The 20,674-nt window shown below is 38.6% G+C and overlaps 1 protein-coding gene across 5 annotated transcripts in view; it reads right to left on the reverse strand.

Moving 5' to 3' along the window:
* IRAG2 (inositol 1,4,5-triphosphate receptor associated 2) overlaps positions 1-20,674 on the reverse strand; it is a 41,021-nt gene that overhangs the window by 19,056 nt on the left and 1,291 nt on the right. For all 5 annotated transcript variants that reach the window (XM_013102907.5, XM_038187632.2, XM_038187526.2 and 2 more), the window contains exons 2-19: positions 18,952-19,573; positions 18,227-18,337; positions 17,297-17,477; positions 16,991-17,067; positions 16,834-16,912; positions 15,679-15,837; positions 14,444-14,561; positions 12,954-13,004; positions 11,411-11,488; positions 10,818-10,874; positions 8,700-8,759; positions 8,527-8,591; positions 8,340-8,439; positions 6,815-6,928; positions 6,428-6,529; positions 3,435-3,598; positions 1,775-1,889; positions 1,178-1,340 (exon numbers count right to left, since the gene is read on the reverse strand). In XM_013102907.5, the coding sequence (XP_012958361.1) occupies positions 1,178-1,340; positions 1,775-1,889; positions 3,435-3,598; positions 6,428-6,529; positions 6,815-6,928; positions 8,340-8,439; positions 8,527-8,591; positions 8,700-8,759; positions 10,818-10,874; positions 11,411-11,488; positions 12,954-13,004; positions 14,444-14,561; positions 15,679-15,837; positions 16,834-16,912; positions 16,991-17,067; positions 17,297-17,477; positions 18,227-18,337; positions 18,952-19,546 (2,389 nt within the window). In that variant the 5' untranslated portion in view covers positions 19,547-19,573. The remainder of the gene's footprint in view (positions 1-1,177; positions 1,341-1,774; positions 1,890-3,434; positions 3,599-6,427; positions 6,530-6,814; positions 6,929-8,339; positions 8,440-8,526; positions 8,592-8,699; positions 8,760-10,817; positions 10,875-11,410; positions 11,489-12,953; positions 13,005-14,443; positions 14,562-15,678; positions 15,838-16,833; positions 16,913-16,990; positions 17,068-17,296; positions 17,478-18,226; positions 18,338-18,951; positions 19,574-20,674) is intronic.

The following is a 20,674-nucleotide window of genomic DNA, read 5'->3' on the forward strand; positions in this document are numbered from 1 at the left end:
GATCTACCTGTTTACTTCTATCTATCTACAAAAACACTTCTGCAAACTACCTAGAATCATTTAAGAAAGGATGAGACTTTGGCTGTAAAGTTGGTAGGGCTTTTGGTTTTGTTTCTTTACTGTTTTGGTTTGGGTTTTGTGGGTCAGTGGCACCAATCTCCCTCTTCCACAGTGTCTGAGGTTCTCTCTTTTGATTGATGCTAGCTTGCTTTGCAGAAGTGCTTTATGAATTCAGAGGTGAGGAAAATACATTTCCATTGCCATGACTCTTGCTAAAAAAGACACCCCACAGTTTGAAGAAAACAGTAGACATGAAAGGAACATAAACATACACGTGCAGACAATGCCAAAACATTGGTCACAAGTCAGCAAGCACAGCCTGGGGCTCTGGTTGCCACATCAGTACCATAGAGCTAAGGCATAGGAATCAACGTAGTTTTTCTACAAGACAAATTGTAGTTTCACTGAAATGTGTTTAAAACACACACATCCCTTAAGCTTTTTGCCTATCATAAATTATATTGTGCATTGCATTTGGAAATGGATGCCTGATGCCAAATGTTCAGTGGGCTTAAAAGCAGTCAGCTGTTCTCCCCAGCAGCAATAGGTTCTTCAGCATTTAGAAGAAAAAATCCACGTGATGTAATTAAGCCATTACCTTATGTAAGTGTCCAGCCTTTTGCGCAAGCAAGGAAGATGTAGTATGAAGTTTTCATGGTTCCACAGCAGAAGTTGCACATGCACAATGCAATAACACTATTGCTTTCCACCAAAGAAAGCAGCTTTTGCATACCACACAGTTATTTAGGTACACAGAGCAAATCCAAACAGTAAGAGGAATGTAGAGCATAAAAATCAAGTCTCCTCGGTACAGAAAGCTTAGACCGTTAGGAGTAAGGTGGGCTACTCAGGTATGCGAACAGCACCTTCAGTAAAGAAGTGCTATCTATCCATAGAGTTACTAAACCTTCTTCATATGGCAGGAGATTGTTTTAGGAGTCTGCAGCTGCAGCACAGCCCAACAGCCACTTGTGGGAATCCCACCTGACACACTTTCACAGACCATTTTACCACCGGGTGACCCACAGGTCAGCCTTATTCCCCTTCGCCACAAATAATCAGCTAAGGATTTGCCCATGCAAGAGCGAATGCTGGTACATTGCCAAGAGTTACTCACTTTTCTGCTCTTCCACCTTTTCTTGAAGCAACTGGCAAGTGCTTGTTAAAGCTGCATTCACATCCCTGAGATTTTGCTGCTCAGAAATGGCTTCCTCTAACTTGCATTTTAAGGATGCGGCTTCCTCACAAGCAGAGTGAAAGGCTTCAACTTGATCCTTTGCCTAAGCAAGAAACAATATTTAGAAAAAAAAAAAAGAGGAGGAAAAATAAATAAAAATAATCAGCCTGGTTAATACAAGGAGACTACATTTCATGTAAATGAAACTGAACTGCATCTGTTCTCTCTCAGGAAGTGATAAAGCTCCCTCTGAACTTCTGCATTTTTACAGTTGGGGTGGACTGTGTATGGAAGCTATTTTTGGCTTTCTCTTTTCTTTTTTTTAAGCCACCACAAATATGCAATGCTGCCTCTTTCATCAGCAAACTGTTGTCACCACCCCCTCAAATTTTACTTCCTCTGCTGGTTCCACTTTTGCAATGAGGCACTCCATTCCGAACACACAATTTCCTTTCTCAAGAGCAGCAATGCATTGTATGTAGCATTCTGCATTTGCTTGCTTTTTTTCTGTGTAGAATAAACTAGGTCCTCTCTTACCTGTTTGCTAGCATCCTCAAGCTGCTTTGTAGCTTTCTGCAGCTCTAAACCAAGGGCTTCTGCCTGGCCAGCAGCTTCTTCTTGCAACTGTTTGACAGTTTCTATCTCACGTTGTCTGCAGGTTGCAAGAGCACAAACCACAATCCGTTACTGACATTTTAGAGCAGGCATGCCTGGGAGATGACACACACTAGCTGTTGAGATGTGCATTAAGGACCATATTCAGCCATCACACGTCATGGCTCCCCATGCTCCAGCACCAGGGAGTTTGCACTTCGCAAGAACAATTTAACCTGGTAGTCAGACAAGTTTTCTCCCTCCAGCAGCCCTGGAAGTAGGAAGGGAATGGAGGTTTTCCCTGGTTTCTTCCTAGCTAAGCAGTGAAAGGTCTGTGCCATCCCCAGACAGCTGGGTACCATAGTGGAAGCTTGGAGATTACCTAGAGACACCAGATAAAAAGCTTAGTTGACTAAGTTGTGAAAAAATTTTCCAGTTTGGTCAAAATAACTGAATATTGAGTCAATTGTCCTGGCAAAATAAAAAATGGAGTTATGACTACAGGTACACAGCTAATTAGTTTCCAAGTGATTCAGATGGTATTTCACTTGACAGTGAGCAGATGCCATACCACAGGACCAGTGCTAAACATGATTGCTTTTGAGAAACCTGTTCTTTTTCACTGCAAAACAACCCATGCCCACTTATTCTCTAACTTTTATATGTTTTTATTTTTCCTTGTTGCTATCACCACAAAGAGTGGTAATGCAGTGAGAATCAAGAAACCAAGCTGTCAGTATTTTTATCAGCTCTTTTCTGACTGAAGGAAAAGCAGGTGGGAGGTCTACATTAACAATGTGAGTTGAATATAAGTAATGTAAAAGAGCAGTGTGACTGCTCTGTGTTAGCTCTCAGGGATGCAAAGCCCTAGTAATCTACTTGCACCCTGATCCCAAGTAAGGGCAAGCATGCAAAAATTTACAGTTTAGTGTAGGATGGTGTAAAGCTGACACTATGAGTAAGTCTAGGTTGAAAAAAGACATTCAGATCAATTGTTCTGGAAAAACAAACAAAAACCCTAACTTGACTAGCTACTTTCCTGAATGTCTAGGAGAGGTGGGAGGGAAGAAGGACAAGAGTTTACATCTACAAATATGGCAGCAAAAGACAGCAACATCAAAACTCCCAGCAGGAACTATGGGCTAATAAACTCAGATTTAGAGTTATATTTTCATATATAATGAGGTAACTCACTGTCTCGGTTTCTCAACAGTATAGCTGCAGTAATGCTAGAAACACCAATACCCAGATGTATGTATTTTACAGATCTTCAGCTTCACACACAACCAGCAGTTTATTTAATGGTTGTACCTGCTAGATAGGCAGCATTCCTACCCCCTTTACCCACTTTTAACTGTTCAGTTTGTGGTCTTCCCTGGTGTTTTCAGAGACATCTCCAAGCTCATATGTCACTTCATACACAAGCCTTAACTCCCACATGGAGAATGGATCTGGGTTTAGCATAACATTACACTAAAACAACAGATTTCCTCCATGGAAAAAAAAAAAAAAAAGGGTGGGGGTGGCCTTCAGAATTCAGTAAGTTTTGTTCCACAACACAATTTAAACAAACAAATGAAACACATCTGCTTTAAAGGGATACCTGGCAGAGAGCTCTTTCCTTAGGTGAAGTTGCTCTGTCCTGTTTCGCCTCAGGTTGCTTGCCATTCGAATAAAATCCTTATCTAGAGATTCTTTGTATTTTTCCAAGAGGTGAAGTTTCTGTATCCAAAGATGTCTTTTTTCCCCTAGCTCTTGCTTGAGAACCTGTGGAATTTTGAAATCGAGTTGCCACCTGGTTAGATGAGGAGCAGAGACAGAGAGTAAACCAGAGCCCTGAATTACACACTGAACTGATTTCCCTGCTTCACTGTATCATCACCCAACACTGCCAGCAATAATGCAGAGGAGAATTGACAAAACCTAACCTTCAGACCTGTGCTTTATCACTTCTAGAACTGATGGGATGCGGGGACAGACAGGCTAGGCTCCTGCCAAGCATTAGTACTTTCAGAGCAGTAATTTTTTTTTTTTTTTTTTTTGAACAAGAAATCCGAAGCATTCTGTATCCCAGTTCAGCTTGGCAAACAGCTTCTACTTTTTTTTCAAAACAAAAAAAAAAAAGTTACTTCTAAGACAGAAACCACACTCAGCCTTTGTTTCCAATCTAGGGTGTACAGATAGCAAAATTAATATATGGTTAACTAGCACTTATAGTAAGCAGACACTAAGAGTGGCAGAGGATTACATGGTTCACAAGGAAGTTGTAAAAACTTCCTTTAGAAAGATGCCCAACAACAAAAACATACTTTGTAAGGGAAAGTTTTAATAATGACCATCTTGCAGAAATCCCTAGAACTGATGATCTAAATTTCTATGACCTCTTCTTCAACATACAGTTAAGTCCATTGGAACTGATTTGAATGCATATTACTGCTGAAGTGTGTGTGTGGGAACAACCCACCACAATAAAGTTCCCATTTCATTTTGTCATGTCTCTAGTAGGTTAAGTCTATCCAAGGAATGACTCCTGTGACAAAGACTTCCAATTTCACCTCTGATTTGGAAAAGGAAAAAGGAGAAGATGATTTACAAAAAAATAAAAAATGAAACTTTAAGTGATGTTGCATCGTCTGTGTTTCTCTGAACAGTGATTTGCAATATAAAGTATTGTGAAATAAAAATAGCCTTTTTCTCTGACATAATTCAACTGAATGTGCAAAATGGAGGCCTCAGCTTATAAAGAATGCTTAACTACAGATCCCATTTCTATGATGTTATATTAATTTGAAGGGGAGAAATGATCCTACAGATGTAGGACATGTTATTTCTTTGTAAATTAGAGTTTAATGTTGTTCATGAGCTTCAACAAAAGAAATGTAGCACATCAAGTATCACACCATAGAAAAGAGCCTCAACTGCTTCACTAGATAGGTTTACTGGAATGACATGGGATGTGACCACGTGCAAATGCCCACATCCTGAAGATAAGTTTCTCAGCCAAGGCAGTCAGCAGCTGCTGTTAGAAATACCATAGTTTTGACGCACAAGTGGCACAGGCTTATCAGGGCACATGTACAGTGTAGCACAGTTATCTTCCAGCAGGAAAGGGGCAAAAAGTTTTTACTGCTACCATCTACATATATGCTTATGTATGTACATAGAAAAACACAGGCTCAATTAAAATTTACTTTGGGCATGATTTAAAATGAACCAGCAAAACACGCCCATAATATATTTTACAGAATATAGAGGGTGAGGGGAAAAAAAAAAAAAGTGTTAGGCTTCAAGTTCCACTGCATAGTCCAAGATTTCATTTATATTTCCACAAAAAAACTTTCCGTAAGACTACAAGAAGCTACCTTGTTGTTTAACTCCCTATAACATATTTCACCCACATCCATCTTTTTCCAGGTAGATGAAGACAATACACTTAACAAGAAGACAATTCCCAACCCCAATGTTCAAGAATCACAGGACCTTTTATTTTTAAAATATTTCTTTCTTGAACCTTTGCTAGCTTAGTTTCCAATTGCATCACTCTAGGAGAGAGAATGGGATTTCCCACAGCCAACACTTATACCAAAAAAATTCAACTTTACTTGTTTAATAGGAATACAGCTTTGGCATGAATGATAAGGTAACCGGTATCTTTCAGATGTGAAGTTTTGAAGGAGGAAGTCTTTAAATATAAAAAAAGTTATAACAGTGCACAAGACAGCAGTTTCCTTGATTTGACTTAGAGACATGCTGGGGTGAATAAAATGAGACTCTGGCACCTTCTCCCAGGGGAAGCTTTCAGGATTTAAAACCAGAAAAAAAGGAAAAAAAAATAGAGAGACAAAGCTATGAGTAAGATGACCATTTGAGAAACTGCTATTACATGGAAAATGGTGGGAGTGTGAGTGAGGTGCAGCGAGCAAACAAGAGCAAGACGGTTAAGCAGTATCCACAGACTGCTGCTTACATGAGGAAGTTATTCTTGCCACAGTTACTTTGAGCACAAGCATACATTATGCAAGATGAAGTATAAAATATTTTTGTAATAACCATTCTTGAGGCATATCCAGCAAGAGCTAAACACTTTGTCTTTCAAAAAAGGCAAACCTAGTGATAGGACTGATTTGAGAAACTGTTTAAAAACCCTTCCTTCCTGCTCCTCCTATTGGAGGAACCATCCATTGCAGTAGTCAAACAGAACATGGGAAAAAAAAACTAGTGCTTGAGAAACAAGTTTCACACAGTGGGCAGAAAAGCTTAATTGTCATCTGACCTCATTTTCTTTTTCAAACCTACTTGCTTCATCTACCCTTTCCTTCAAGCATAGCTTTATCAAAGCGATAAGTTAATCAAAGTGCTAGGTTGCACTAGATAAGGCAGGAAAAGCACTTAAGCTAAGAGCTATTATCTCCCCCCTCCCCCCCAAAAAAATAAAATTATAACAAGAGATACTTCTCTATACAGCCATATCTAACCCACAAATGGACTGTTATGACCTCAAGTAACACACATAGCACGCAACAGTAAGATACTGGGACTGTGCAAAGACTTTAGGCGGGTACGTCAGAAAATAGCTTCAGAAAAAGAGTTACTTACTACAAGTTTTCTTTCCCAGGCCTGCTGCATGTTCACATCAGGATCTTCTATCCATTGTAAAGACGTCATGACAAGTTCCTCCACTTCAGAGGTTTCCTCTTGCTGCAAAATAAGATAAAATTAAATTAAAATTAAAAATCAAACCCTGGCATTTCTAACACTAATCTGAAATAGGTAATTCTGGGCAGCACTATCTGATACAGTGGTAGATGGGATGCCAACTGATACTGTTAGGGTAAATATGCCCCACCTCCACCACCTAAGAAGCTGTTCTTCCCCCCCCCCCCAAAAAGAGTAAACATGAGCCAATTATTAATGTTTGGGGAGGCCCTAATTAAAAAGCTGACAACAGACTACATCATTATTCACATAAGCTATGCCACTGACCAGGTTTTGCATAACAGCCTTAAATTTTTCTCCCGCATATTCAGGTCCCTGAAGTAAGAACAGTACTTCACGGTCCAGTGTTTCATCCAGGGACATCCATTCAGCCTTGGTAATCTTTCAAGAGAGAGAAGAGACAGCTAGCTTATTTTGGCATCTTATTACAGACCGGTATCAGTGACATTTAGACTTTTCCAAAATATCCCTGCATTGTATTTACCAGAAGGTCAGAGCTACTGAAACCTTTAGCTTGTAAGAGCTTTTCAAAACCATCTTGTCATGGAGATATATATACATATATATATTTTTAAAGGCAAGCCAAGTTCCTGAGTGATCCAATGCAAATTTTCACGTCAGAAGTAGGCAAGAGGAAGTCAAAAATTAGGTATCCTTATTTGGAGTAGGCTTTACTAAGGGAAGAATAAACAGAGCACTAACTTGGCTTTACAAGTGATTTAGTGGAATTGTGTCTCCCTACAGTATTTGAGAGGTAGACACAGTGACTCACTGCAGCTGTAATAGGTGACAATACATTAATTTTGAAACAGAATCTGCCTCACAAGATAGACCTTTCATTTCTGGGCCTGCATTTTCAGTCCCACCAAGGATTTTCTTCTTCAGATGCTACCTCTTTGCAAACGCACCAAACACAAAAGTATATAGCAGTATGAGGAAATCTAAGAAGAAGAAAAAAAAAGCGTGCTGTTGCAGTGATTTTATTTTTGATCAGTTCTGCTGAACAATTTGCATCTGCAGGGGAGACCAAACTTCCAGCATCACGTGAATTGTTTCTGACCAAATGTATGGTTACTATCTAGGAACTGCAGAGGACATGGGACGCTACAACTCCAAACCAACAGGCTTAACTGCAGCATTAAGATTCCATCAGCCTGTGCCAGGCTTTTATGAAGAATGCCTCTCCTGCTCTCTTTTAAGTAACTACCAAAAGACCTCAAAAAAAAAAAAAAAAGCACAGACAGAGATTAAGGCCCATTGTTCTTGTTGGGGGACAAGGGAATGGTACCTGTAAATAGATGTTTGTCAGAGTTTCTAAATAATAAATAAGATGAAGGCTCTACAACTTTCTCAGATGTTTACTCAGTGCTTATTTTGTTTTTTTGCCACAATAGATTTCAAGGAAAAAAGTCTCTCCTTCTGCAATTGAAAGCCATTTTTTGTGTCCATTGTATGCAGTACAAGAAACAGACCATTATCTTTTTCAGTGTAATAATAGACTCTTGCATATTTGTAGATTTATCCCCTCTGTTCTTCTGCCATCTTTTGTTCATCTAAATAATTGACCCTAGCTCTTTCAGATTTAGATCTGCAAGTTCTTGCTTTGTTTTTATCTGGACTTTCTCCAGTACACATGGAACAACACTGTAAGCCTCATGTTATGTGCTTGCATGCTAGGACTAATGAATCCTAACACTGGGATTATCTAACAATCTGCAGGGAAAAATCTTTGTTTTTCATTTACAGATGCAAGACAACTAGAATAACAATCAATAGGATTTTTGATTTGTACCTCAGAAGACTGAGCAAGTTCCAGTTCACAGTGAAGCGAATTCATTCCTTCAGGAACACTGCCATTAAATTTATACATCACTGGGAAGCTTAAACCATTTCTGAAGAAAGCAGGAAAAAATAAAGTCAGTCCTTTTTACTTTTTAATGAACTATGTATGTTTCCTGGAACATGCTCACAATACTCACGAGATCAACTCTTGCTGCATGTGTCGCATATTCTCCAGTAAGTTATTTTTTTCTGCCCTCAGAGTCTAAAATATATCACATCTAGTTAGAGAGTTAGTCAGTTCTGCAGAATAAGTACAGAATATGCATATACCCACTGCCTGGTCAGTCAAAAAATAAGACCATTCCCATACCTCTATTATTGAGGAACACTCCACAATGGTTAATTTCAGTTCTTTGATGTCCTGCTCCTTCTGCAAAGATTGTGGAGAAAAGAAACTTTAAAGCATACAACCTGAATACTAACACATTGAATTGCATTTGTAATATTTGTGACTGAGATGCTTTGCAACTGCCGTAATACTATACTCAATCCTATACAACTGCAGCAGGCTGAAAAAAATTTGCTTCACATACTGTCTAGCAGAAAGCACTCAGAAGACCTTTTTTTTTTTACAGAATTTAAGGGAAAGGAAAACTCCTAGGTGCTGCATTTCAGTTTATTTAGTGTTTTTTTTTGTTGTTGTTGTTGTTCTCCCCCCCCCCCCGGTCCCCCCATCTTGTTTCTGTACTGGCTGTAGCAGGCTAGACAGAAACTCTACTTTTAGTTGAAAACCTGAACTGTAAAATGCCTGGCATGAGTTTTAATCCTAAAACTAGTTGCAGTATTCTCCAAGTTTACTCTCATTAGCTTGTATGATTAAGGGCGTAGAGAGTAGAACGTCAGATTAAACTGTACCTAGTGAAAGGGCTGATAGAGAACATATCAACCTCATGGCAAGACAAATTGGTAATAGTAGTTTTCTTAGCTTCATGAACTAGCAATGGGCTTCAGTCATGTTATTCTATTACAATAGAATTTGTTAATCAGACAAGCAGAGCATTTCTTAGAGAAAATACCAACTTAACAGAATCACAGAAGAGGCTGAGTTGGAAGGGACCCACAAGGATCATCAAGTCCAACTCCTGGATCCTCACAAGACCACCGAGCTTTATCTTCTCACCCCTTCTAATCTTCCTCTTTAAAAAGATTTGAGACTTTTGAAAGAGATGAAACAGACAGAAAACTAAGTGGATATAGAGGGAAAAAATGAAGTTAGAGTCAAGTTTCCAGTCCTGGCAAAGACTTCAGTACCACAGGTCAAGCATCTAACACAAACTTCATTTTTTCCTTTGTCTTTATTAAGCGTTTTCCGTCTTTACATACCTTCTGCAGTCCCGGGCCAAAACCAGAAATGTCACTGTATTAGTTTTTGGTGGCTATCAATCCTATCTAGTCTCTTTGGATGAAGAGCTATGAGAATTTATTTATTTAAAGCTTACAAGTAAACACTAGTCCCACTGATCCTAACGCAAACAATCAAAATGAAGTTTTCCACACTAGTTTCTTCAAGATTATGCAAGCCAGTCACCTTGACCTACAAGAACATGCACTTCAGTAGACTGCATTAAAAATTCCCTTCCAGTCAATAGACTAAATAAGCATTGGAAAACAGCATTCTACAGGGGCCACAAAATGTCATAATCATTCAAGGAGGAGGAAATAAAAGCTATTAATCTGCTTCTGGAAGGAAAAAAAAAAAAAAAAAGACCAATTTATCAGCTATAAAATTATCGTCTGGATCACATGCAAGTTTTTCTGTTTTGTCACTATTTAAGTTTCAAACTGCACTCATTTTTGCAGAAAGCCTGACAGTCAAATATTTTGTCAGCTGACTTAAGCCATCTTCTACTAAATGGAAGCTTCATTAATCTAGAAGGCTGTTTGCACAGTTCATGAGTCCAAAACTGCCAAAACCCTTATGTGGTCTTGTGTTCTTGTATTTTAGTACAAAATACAAGTTCAAAAAGCATCAGAAGTGTAGTTATCTAGGCCTGAAGAGTACACATGTCAATACTGAGAACAGATTTGCTTTTCCATTGGGTTCAGGATCACCATTTTTACTTTAACACAAAAATGTAGTAATTTAAGTGAAATACATGAGGGGAAAGGATCATCTGCAGGTAGATTCTTTTACCATTTGGTGAAGGAAGTAGTCTTCAGAAGTTTTTGTACATTTTTCTGAGGTTTTAAAGTTTGATCTGTTTTTAAGGGTTCTGAATTTTTATTTTATTTTTTCAAAACAAAAGCAAGTTCTAGAAGCCGTTAATTATGCTGACTCATAACCAGGTCCTAAAGCAGATCTCGCCTACTTTGAAAACATTTATAGGATCAGGTTCTGTTATGTGAGAACATTAGAAATAAAAGCACCACATACTCCACATTTTTCAGTCATGAAAGTAACGACAGCAATGAAGTAAAAGCAACTAACCTGTATTAAGCTAGCCTCTTTATTCACCACAGTGCTCTCATAGATATGTGCTTGAATCTGAAGAACAAAGAGAACAACAAGTAGTTATCAGCATGCAGTATAATACAATTTTATTGCTATCTCGTACTTGGAAATAAAAAAATGACATTAATATACTGTGTAGAAAAATCAGATTCTTCTTTTGAACACTTCGCATGGAGTGTTTCAGAGTTCAAACCTTGCACCCAGTTAAAAGTGAAAACATCCTAAGCTATCAGTCACATCTTTTCCCCTCATCTGCCCAGGCTAATAGTTACAGCAACATCAGCCAAAGTACAGTTTCCTAATATATCTCCTCAGTGGGGAAAGGGTTTCCTAAATGCTTGACTTTGAGGGAAGAATGAGAAGTGTGGATTGCCTATATTGGCCCAGTTTTTAATCTCCAGGTTGCAACTTTCTCTATCAAAGCTGTCATACTGGCCCAGCTATGACTGCACTACAGTTCTTTAGCACAGATTGGTTCAGCATTGCCTACCTTCCAGTGGAAGAAATTTCCCCCACTAAACCTGAGTAAGCTATAGCCTGTCCACATCTCCTGGAGTTAGAGTGCTTACTTGAAGCTCCGCTGCGTTTTTAGACAGCTCCAAAATCTTCTTTTGAAGTCCATCAGCGTCCATGCTACTCCTAATATTCTGAACAACATACAGAATGTTTAGGCACAGCTGAATCGATTGACAGCTTCTCCTTGATGAAACTAGGAATAATGACATCTCCACCCCCAAGATACTGCCTACTCTAAAGCAGTGATGACATTTACTCACATAAAAGCCTTCTTGTCCTACTTTCCCTCATGTTTCTATACCTTTCAAAATAAAGGTTTCATGCTGCAAACATGTTGGACAATAGGACTTACTCAGATTATGAAAACGCAGATCACAGAAGAACAAGAATTAAAGCTCAAGTCCAAGGAAAAAAAAAATATATATATATATTTATACATATATTTTTTTAGAATAACATGAGCTCTATCTTAAAGCATGCCTGCACTGTAGACAAGCTTTTGGTTGAAAGGTGAAATTGTAAGGATACAATTTGGTAACACTAGCATCTCCAATACATTTCTAAGGATTCCTTTTCTCATCCAGGTGACCTAAGTCTGCCCCACCTAAACAGTTTCTCCTCCATTTCTTTCCATTTCTCCAGAACACTGTTTGAACTGAAAGTGAAGAATCTCAGAACTTGATTTAAAGCACTAGTAGAACTGCAAAGCAAAAGAAAAGCTTTCAGGCCCACCACTTGAATATTAGTTTTTGGAACTAGGCTGTCAATCAATAGCTATTGAGATAGTTGTATTTGGGAAAGACTAATATTCTAAACATGGTAAGCATGCAACAAACAATGGCTCCTACATTGTTATATGACAATAGATTCCTGAATCCCTGAGAAGATTCTTTTCATTGCTTCTTATGATTTAATCTGTTTCTCTACTCTCATCTTAAATACTGTAAAAGTGCAGGCTGTAAGCTAGTATTAAAACATTTCATTATCTGATGATAACTGCTTTATAGAATACTTACTTCACTGAAATAAATAAGAGAAAGTAAAACCAAACAGCTCCCCCTGAAAAGGGCCACAAACAAACAGAAAGCTTAGAGAGCTCTGGTAGCCTGCTGTAGGTCCTTGGCCAATAATGTGTCTCTCTCTGATTGGAGCCCCCCGGCCACTGCATTTCTTTAGAAATGCAGAACATCTCCTTTGGATCTTACCGGAGGGAAACAGAAGTGAATATCAAGTGAGAAAGGGTTAGCTAGAGATTGAAACATTATAGAGTTATTGTATTCATAGTTGTGTTAACTAAAAATAGTTAAGAGTTTAATCTATCTAGCTTTGAAAGAGGGAAAAATAAAAGCTGCTTTAATCCTGTCCCCTACACTTCCTCAGCCTCATATCCTTTCTTGCCCAGCAAATGGAAAGTCTAAAAGCACAGTGCAACTTCAAGATAGAGTGTATTATGGTAAGCCATTCTTGTTGAACATCAGATATTTTGATAACCTAACAAGCATATCAGGCTTCAAAGTCAGAGGAACACTTCATTTCTTAGTGGTAAGCTTTTAGCTCAACAAGAAGATGTACTTGCAAAGCCATGATTTATTTTACCTCTTCCTGAAGAGAAGCCATTTTGATGACGAGAGACTGATTTTCTTTTTCCTAATGAGGTTTGTTAATGGAAAACAAACAGACAAAAAGAGACAGTAGTCATTTTTAGCACATCAGATTCAACATTCAAAGCCAAACTGAGACAAAAAGCAGAGCACAAACACACAAGGCCCAGTACAAAGCTGTTGTGCTGCATTCCTTTGCTTCAGAGAGTGAAGCTGAATGGGGAGTTTTGAAACCGGTGCAGTTCATGAGCTCTCACTGATACTACACTTCCAAAATTCAGGGCTTGACCCCAATATTTCATATTAGAATAAAACTCAGACCACTAGACAATAGGAAGGATGTATTCGGACTCAGAGTAAGCAAGGCTAATTACGTGCAAGTTCAGGTAAGTCTGAAAAGCTTGTGCGCCACGCTGTACTTTGTACTGCCCGCCACCACTGCAAAGGAAGAACAGTAGTAGTATCCCATTCAGTGCCTCCACAGCTCAGGGAACAGTTACTACGTTACTTGTAAGCAGAACTACAAGACTCCTCATAATATTTCTCCCTCCCATCTCCTTCACAAAAGGGGAATTAGGTGTATAACCCAAAATTAAATCAAAACAATCAAAAACGTATGCACAATAGATCAAAAATAGCATCAAATCTTATGTTCTTGCTCTGCATGAAAGGCTTTCCTGGTTTCTAAATAGTCCACATCGGCAGCACACCAAGTCATGGAACACCCATTTACAGCCTATGCCCACACAGCAAGACACAGAGATACCACTGTAGCATGAACAGCACACATAGCAGCAACACAAACATATGTTTTCCAGACAGCATATGCTCTCACATCTGACAGCACCTGCTACAGCAGCAGCAATGTTGTTACCATGCTGCTTTATGAATCTTACAGTCACATTGGCTTTACTACTCCTTTACTACACCTGAGGTACAATTCAGATACCCTTGTGTAGGCACCTCATGCCTCAAAGGAGAGATGCCAAGCATGCTGCATGGCTTCTGGCTGTCAGCCTAGAACAGCCTTGTCACTTCTGCCAGCCCATGTGGATAACTCCAGTAAGCCTAGGGAGGTTTTGGAAAACAACTTCTTTGTGCAGGTATCTAAACCAAGCTTTCTGTCCTGCTGGTTCTAAAAAAGCAGTCATGTGCAGCACTTGAATTTCTGACAGAACACTACCAACTTCAAATCAGACAAAGCTCAATGATGGTGGTGTGAGAGCTGTTGTCATAACGAAAAGCAAGATCAGTTTCCATGGTAGACTGGCCCTTTTAGTTGTTTTCTTCATTGTAATAGACAATAGTTCCATACGAAAACTTCACGATACTTTCCTAACACTAATAAATCATATTTCAAGCCCCAGTACCTATGAGTACAGACATGGTCATACTGCTGATTTTTTATGGTCTGAGTGGTCATGCCACTGCTACAGCAAAGCATGAGAACTTATTCAACATAAGCTAAGAAGTAAGAACACCTACTAGCTGTTTATTCTGACAGAAAATCTGCTGTCTCTTCTCTTCCAACAGGTTCAGGTTGTTTTTTGCTTCTTCTAGTTCTTCTTCCAGTGATTTGGCTTTTAGCACAGAATGCTGGATACTGCATGTAGAGAAATAAAACTAATTAAACTACAGCATGTTGCTGTTGATCAGGCTTGAAACACCAAGAACACAGCATTTTTAGAAGCCATCAGGGACTTACTCTTTGGCAAAGATACTTAAAAATGATGGGCTGTGCTGTTAATTAAAGGCTTACAGATTCACTGTCTATTTCATCAGTCCCCTTCCACACTCAGATTAAGGGATGAAAACCCAGACAAGCATAGCACCAAAGATAACATGGTTTTGTTTGTATCCACCTAACCACCTAGCTTGCTACAGTCATATATCTGATTAACTTGAGCACATAAATCATCTTTACAGTACTTCATTGTTAGCAGTTAGGGAAGCCATTTCAGTTCAGTTTTCAAGCATAAGCTCTGCATCATTGTTTTCCTGATCAGATATCGCAATCTATGTATATTTAACCCGTGTGGCAAAGCCCTGTTTCTGGCTAGCCATGGGCTGTACAGCACACCATGGAGCATGTGGTCTGGTATAAGGGTACATGTCCCACACCAGCTATGCTGCAGGACTGTTGTCTTAATCTCCCCAAAGACTCTGGGAATGGTTTGGCAGTTGATGTAACTATGTCACATTTGAATTAGGTAGGTGAGATGAACATTATGAACTCACTGTATAAATAGGCCTATGTTCACAGCACTGATGGTTCCCCCAGATGCAGCAATACTGATCTAGTGAGACAACTCACTCTAGCTCCTCAAGGGACTATCAAAATAGCTCTTACACACTCATTTCCTCTCTGGTTGGCAGAGTGGTCTAAGACTGGAAACCTTGCAGTGCTGGGCTATTCCCTTGGTAATATTAGCCCTTTTTCATCCACCCACCCCACAACGATTTTGCTTCACCCTAAACATTTGCCTATAACACATGCAAAGCAAGAACCAGGCTATGAGATGAATGACTGTTTTTATAAGAACTAGGAGGTACAGAGCAGAACAATTGGGCAAGAGGGTTAAATATTACAGACACAGCATTAAGTCAAGAAAGTTGCTAGCATGAAGCATGAATGAGGCCACAAGCATAAAGCAAGGCTAGACCACTTGGTAGAAGATATGTCCACCCACAGCCATTACACAGTAGCCCAGGTCTCCTACCTTTTTATTTGTTGATGTAAATTCTCATTATCTGCCAATAACTTATTGTTGGTCTCATCCACAGCTTCCAGTGTAAGCCTCAGCTTGTTGTTCTCTTCCTGAAGCTTCTGGTTGTTGTACTGCAGGTCTGCGACACAGGTTATCAAGTCTGAAGTCTCCCTGTTTCAGTAACAAACCAGGTAAGATCAAGATAGGTCACTGTCTCTAACTTAGACTTTTTTTTTTTAAATCCGGACATTGTGCTACAGCAATAAGAGAAGCAAGAGGAGAGCTCACACAGGAGTTTTGCATTGTACAGTCATTTGCTCTAAACGAAAATATAAGTTCTGCAATTCTATGAACACCAGGAAATGTTTTGTCTTTAATCATTGTTTTGTTTTTTTTCCCCTCCCTGCAATGGAAGTATGCCACCAGACAAGTGCCACCTCTGCATGCCTGCAGGACAGCATCTTAATTAAGCCTTTTCTAATCACCTCTTAGGTGATTGCTAATACTTCTAACTTACTCCTTAAGTTCTGGATCCTTTCACTTCTCCTAAGCTACCACACACCTACACTTTCAACTGAAACTTTAACAGGGATCACCTTTTTGAGGTTCTGAGGAATGAGAGGAAAGTGTCAGAAGGTATATCTGAATATTTTGACTATGCATAAAATGAAAATATATGTATATTTGAAACTTAGTGCTTAATAGCAAAGCATTTAATAACAAAATTCAAATCTGAGTCATGATTACTAAAAAATGACCTAAGCAAAACTAAGGATCAGATTTTTCAAGAGAAAATATCTTCTATTGTCAAACACCTAAGAACTTAGAAGTGTTACGCTAACTTAGGAGGTACAGCTTATAAAGAAAAAAGAAAAAACATAACTTCCTCTCCCAGTAAAACTCCAACCACAGAGAATTCACATGGTAAATGAACACAAAAGGACTAAGAAACCAGTAGGGAAAATTACTAGAATGTTTTTCAGTTTGAGCAGAATCTATATGGAAGAATGTGAAAGCATCAAAACTCTGCACAGACTGAGGTCAGTGTTAGCTTCAGAAAACTGTCTTGGCAGAGCTTCCATCAGCTTTAGTGGCTCTTGGAATTTCTTGGGTAATCCAAAGGCAGGAGTACTGAATTCTCAGAAAGAATTGCTTAAATGAACTTACATGTCTCCTTTAGACACATCACCCCCAAAGGCTTCCAAGCTTCCTGATGTAACATTCATCCGGACAGGTGTCCTTTTTACTGAAAGAGATTTGGTTTTGGTTATGGAGTAAGAAAGCAGTGTTTCCTGAATAAAAATCAGAATAAAATGGTCTGCACCTTCAAACGTGTTTTTATGTACTTTAAATGCCAGGTCTTCTATGCTTGCTGTTGGTTCCTCAGTTGTACCATCTTCCCTGAAAGAGAAAGCATTAAAAATCACATACAAGAGTATTAAAAAAAAAAAAAAAAAAAAAAAAAAAATCACTTACCAACTTTGTAATATTTGAAACCTTTCATTCTAAAACCACCCTGTGATCACAATGCCCTAATTCCAAGGTACAGAACACACAAGCCACAGGAAAACTTTCTACTTTCCTGTTTCCACAGAAGCTTCTATGAGATAAATTGATAAAAAACAATTACCATTTCCTCTTGCAGTCTTCAATCCACTCCTTCATGATGGCATGATATGTTTCAAGGTCCATGGAGATGTCCTTCTGCTCTGGATCAAGCATGTTACACAGCTCTTCAAGACCACTGTCTTCTGATCCACGACTTGTTGTGTGCCTCAGGTAGTCAACTATCTTGGAAACTGCTACTTTTCCTAAAATAAATATAGGTGACCATGTACCATATTCTGAAGTCTATTAGGACACTGTAAAGAGCTGTCAAAGGGCCTCCTACTGATCTGCACTGGTGCACATTCAGTTGTTGTAGGCAAGCAGTTTGATCATTGCAGTTCTAGTGTGATGCGGTAAGAAGTAGTTCACGCTTTTTTTTTTTCCTTCATCTCCTAATATAGAAGCGTGAAAGCTGAGTTACTAGTTCTGTGGACTTCGGCTTAGAAAGAACAGATTCACCTTATTTGCTGTGTTACTACATTCAGATGGTATCTCATCAAATTGAGTAGACCCAGTGACTGACATTATTTTACCCTGCTAGACTCCTTTATTTACCACTTCTGGTCATATTTGAAGTAGAACTTGGAAGAATAGCCTTTCAGTCTGAAGTTTCCTAAATTTCTTTTTCTAATTTTTCTTTTTCTAATAGGAAACAAACTAAAAGAAATTAGCAGTCATTTCCAATTCATTTGATTGGTAGAAATATGTTGCCCCTCTACTTCTTCTGCACTAAAATACTGCAAAGATTAACTTGTGGGTGAGAAGGCAAGAGAGAGGTAACATGCGAAAGAGGCACAGGGATTTGTTCTGCATCTGCCATGCATACAGCCACCTAGCTAAGGTAGCTAGGCAGTCTAAACATACTAGAGGTTACCATGTCTCAACATGTAACATAGCAGCTTTGAAGTTTTTTTTAGGGAAGACTACAGAAGAGCAACAGCCACTGACAAACCTGTATGCTCTACGTCGCATGCACAGAAAATAGTGGTAAGCAAGTCTTCTTCACAGATCAAGCTCACATCATACATGTTGTCGGTTTTGCAGCCCAGTGACTGCTTCCATCCTATGAAAGATAAGTTTGTTATCATCCATCTTTATATGCTCATAGTTATTGTCATGCACCATAGCTTCTAACTGCAGTGTTACTTTTGTGATAGCATGAACATCATATCATAACATCATGATGCACACATTCGGGAGCTCTGGCTTTTCTTCTGCATGAGATAAAAGCTACATAATGTGTTTTCATCTCCTCCACATCCAGAATAAGATTTTTTGTGGAAAAATTATCATAGCCAAATTACATTAAAGCACACACAAAAAAAAATTAATCTGAAATATCTTTTTACATTAAAAGAAGACTACACTGATACCCAAACACACCTCTCCCCAAGAAGAGAATCAGTAAATTTGAAGTTTTTTGTTGTTGTTGTTCAAAAAAAAATTAAAAAAAAAGAAAGCCTTCTTACTTCCTCACTTCTTACATTTAGATCAATATTCTTTAGAGGAAAATTAAGATTCTGCAATTCTGCTTAGTTCTATTTGTAATCTTATTATGTTGGAGTGATTCTAAAACATTTTTACTAGGTTAAGGGGTAAAGAAATTCATCTATGTAGGCTTAATATTCATACGTTTAGGCTTTTGGATTAAAAGGTATTTGTTTCAAGAATTTTTACCTCCTTCATTCAGAGATAATCTCTGTGGTGCAGAAGACTGGATCACAGCACTTTCTGACTTTTTATCAGATGTGAAGAACTGTAAGTGTGGACTTGACGTAAGGTATTTGTTTTCATGACGTGCATCTTTAGACTCAGTACTTGCTAAAGCACACCATTGGTTCTGGGCATTATCTTCTCTGGGTGTGAAGTAGGATGGAGAACTGTTCTTCATGGAGCATACTGGCATCCATGGGTTGCTGGTCCTCTCTTCACTTTTAATGACTGAGTATGTAGTATTTGCAGAGCAGCTGTCAGAGATCTCCCCAAAACAAGGAGACAGCAACTGCAAGTCTGCAGAGAAAACACTTTCACTGCTGGGACTGATGAAGCATGGACTAGTACTATCACGACTTCTAAATGTTCTTTTCTTAAGTATTTCTTCTAGATTTTTTCTGATATTGCATTGTGGACTGTCAAAGTTCCGTGACTGAAATTTTGGTATCTGTAAAGTGGGATTAGAGACTTGGTCCATCATTTGGATAGATTTGATCTTTCTGCATATACTGTCCACTGGGTTATGATGTCGTTTATTAGTGCCATGCTCTGAAGACATTATAAATTCCCCCCTCTTACAAAGTATCTGGAAAGAACAGGGACAAAACAAAACAGTCAGGTACATCACCATAGACAACTTTTTTGTAAGAATTTTTCCTTTGAGCAGGTATCTTGGAGCCTTGGTATTAAGTGATCTGAAAATCCTTGGTTCATATACAGACTAGACAGGAACCTTCGACCACATTGTTTAGTTGTCCAGGGAACTAGAAGTGATAGAGATCTGGACAAAGCGGAGGAAAAAAAAAAAAAAGAAATATTTTTTTGAAATTTCACTGCTTATTCTTAAATACAATAGCCATACCAGAGAGGAAGGGGTGAAAAAAAAAAAAAATAAAACAAAACTTCTCTCTCCAACCTAGCAGTTTACTATCTTCTTAAAGTAAGCTCTAAGCAACAGTTACTCAGCCCAGTTCATCCCAAATTAGATATATATGTTTTTTTTTAAATATAGAAGTTCTCATTAGAAGAGCAAAACAGCAGCAAAAACCCACACAACTTTCATAACGATTATTTTTGGTCATATTTTGGTCACATACTTCCTTCCTGATACCATGGGTTTTTGCTTGTGTCTAACAGCAACTGTCCAGCTCTCTACCCAGGGTACCTCCAACAGCTTTAGACATTAGTAGTTCTTGCTTTCATTCAGAAGCCTCTCAGTCAAACCCTGCAGCCACAGCTATACAGGTTATTTTGAGTACTCCAAGGCTGCAGCATACTTGATATCATCTTGCAACACGTTTCAGAAGCTAAGGTTTAAATGAAGTTAGCTTTCAGGAAAATATTAGTCTGCCTTTCTGAGTTTACTCTTCGTGGGTACTGGATTGGGGGATAGCAGGAAGCAGGAAGAATGAGCATAAGAGTTTCAACAAGCCCACAAAAAAAAGAAAAAAAAAACAACATAGGTTCTTAGTTAACAATTAACTACAACTACAGCTGTCACACTACCACACAAAAAATGGCCCAAAAACCATGCCCTACAGAAGTGTTTTGGTTCTATTTGCAGTTTTATTATCTTTCTAAATATGATATTTCTGATCAGATATGCACATGTGCATTACCAAACCATGGGAGTTGCATTTTGAAGGGATAAAAACCTTGTTTCAACAAGATTTCTGTCATTATCCTG

This window comes from Anas platyrhynchos, chromosome 1 (assembly GCF_047663525.1).
Source record: "Anas platyrhynchos isolate ZD024472 breed Pekin duck chromosome 1, IASCAAS_PekinDuck_T2T, whole genome shotgun sequence".
NCBI lineage: Eukaryota > Metazoa > Chordata > Aves > Anseriformes > Anatidae > Anas > Anas platyrhynchos.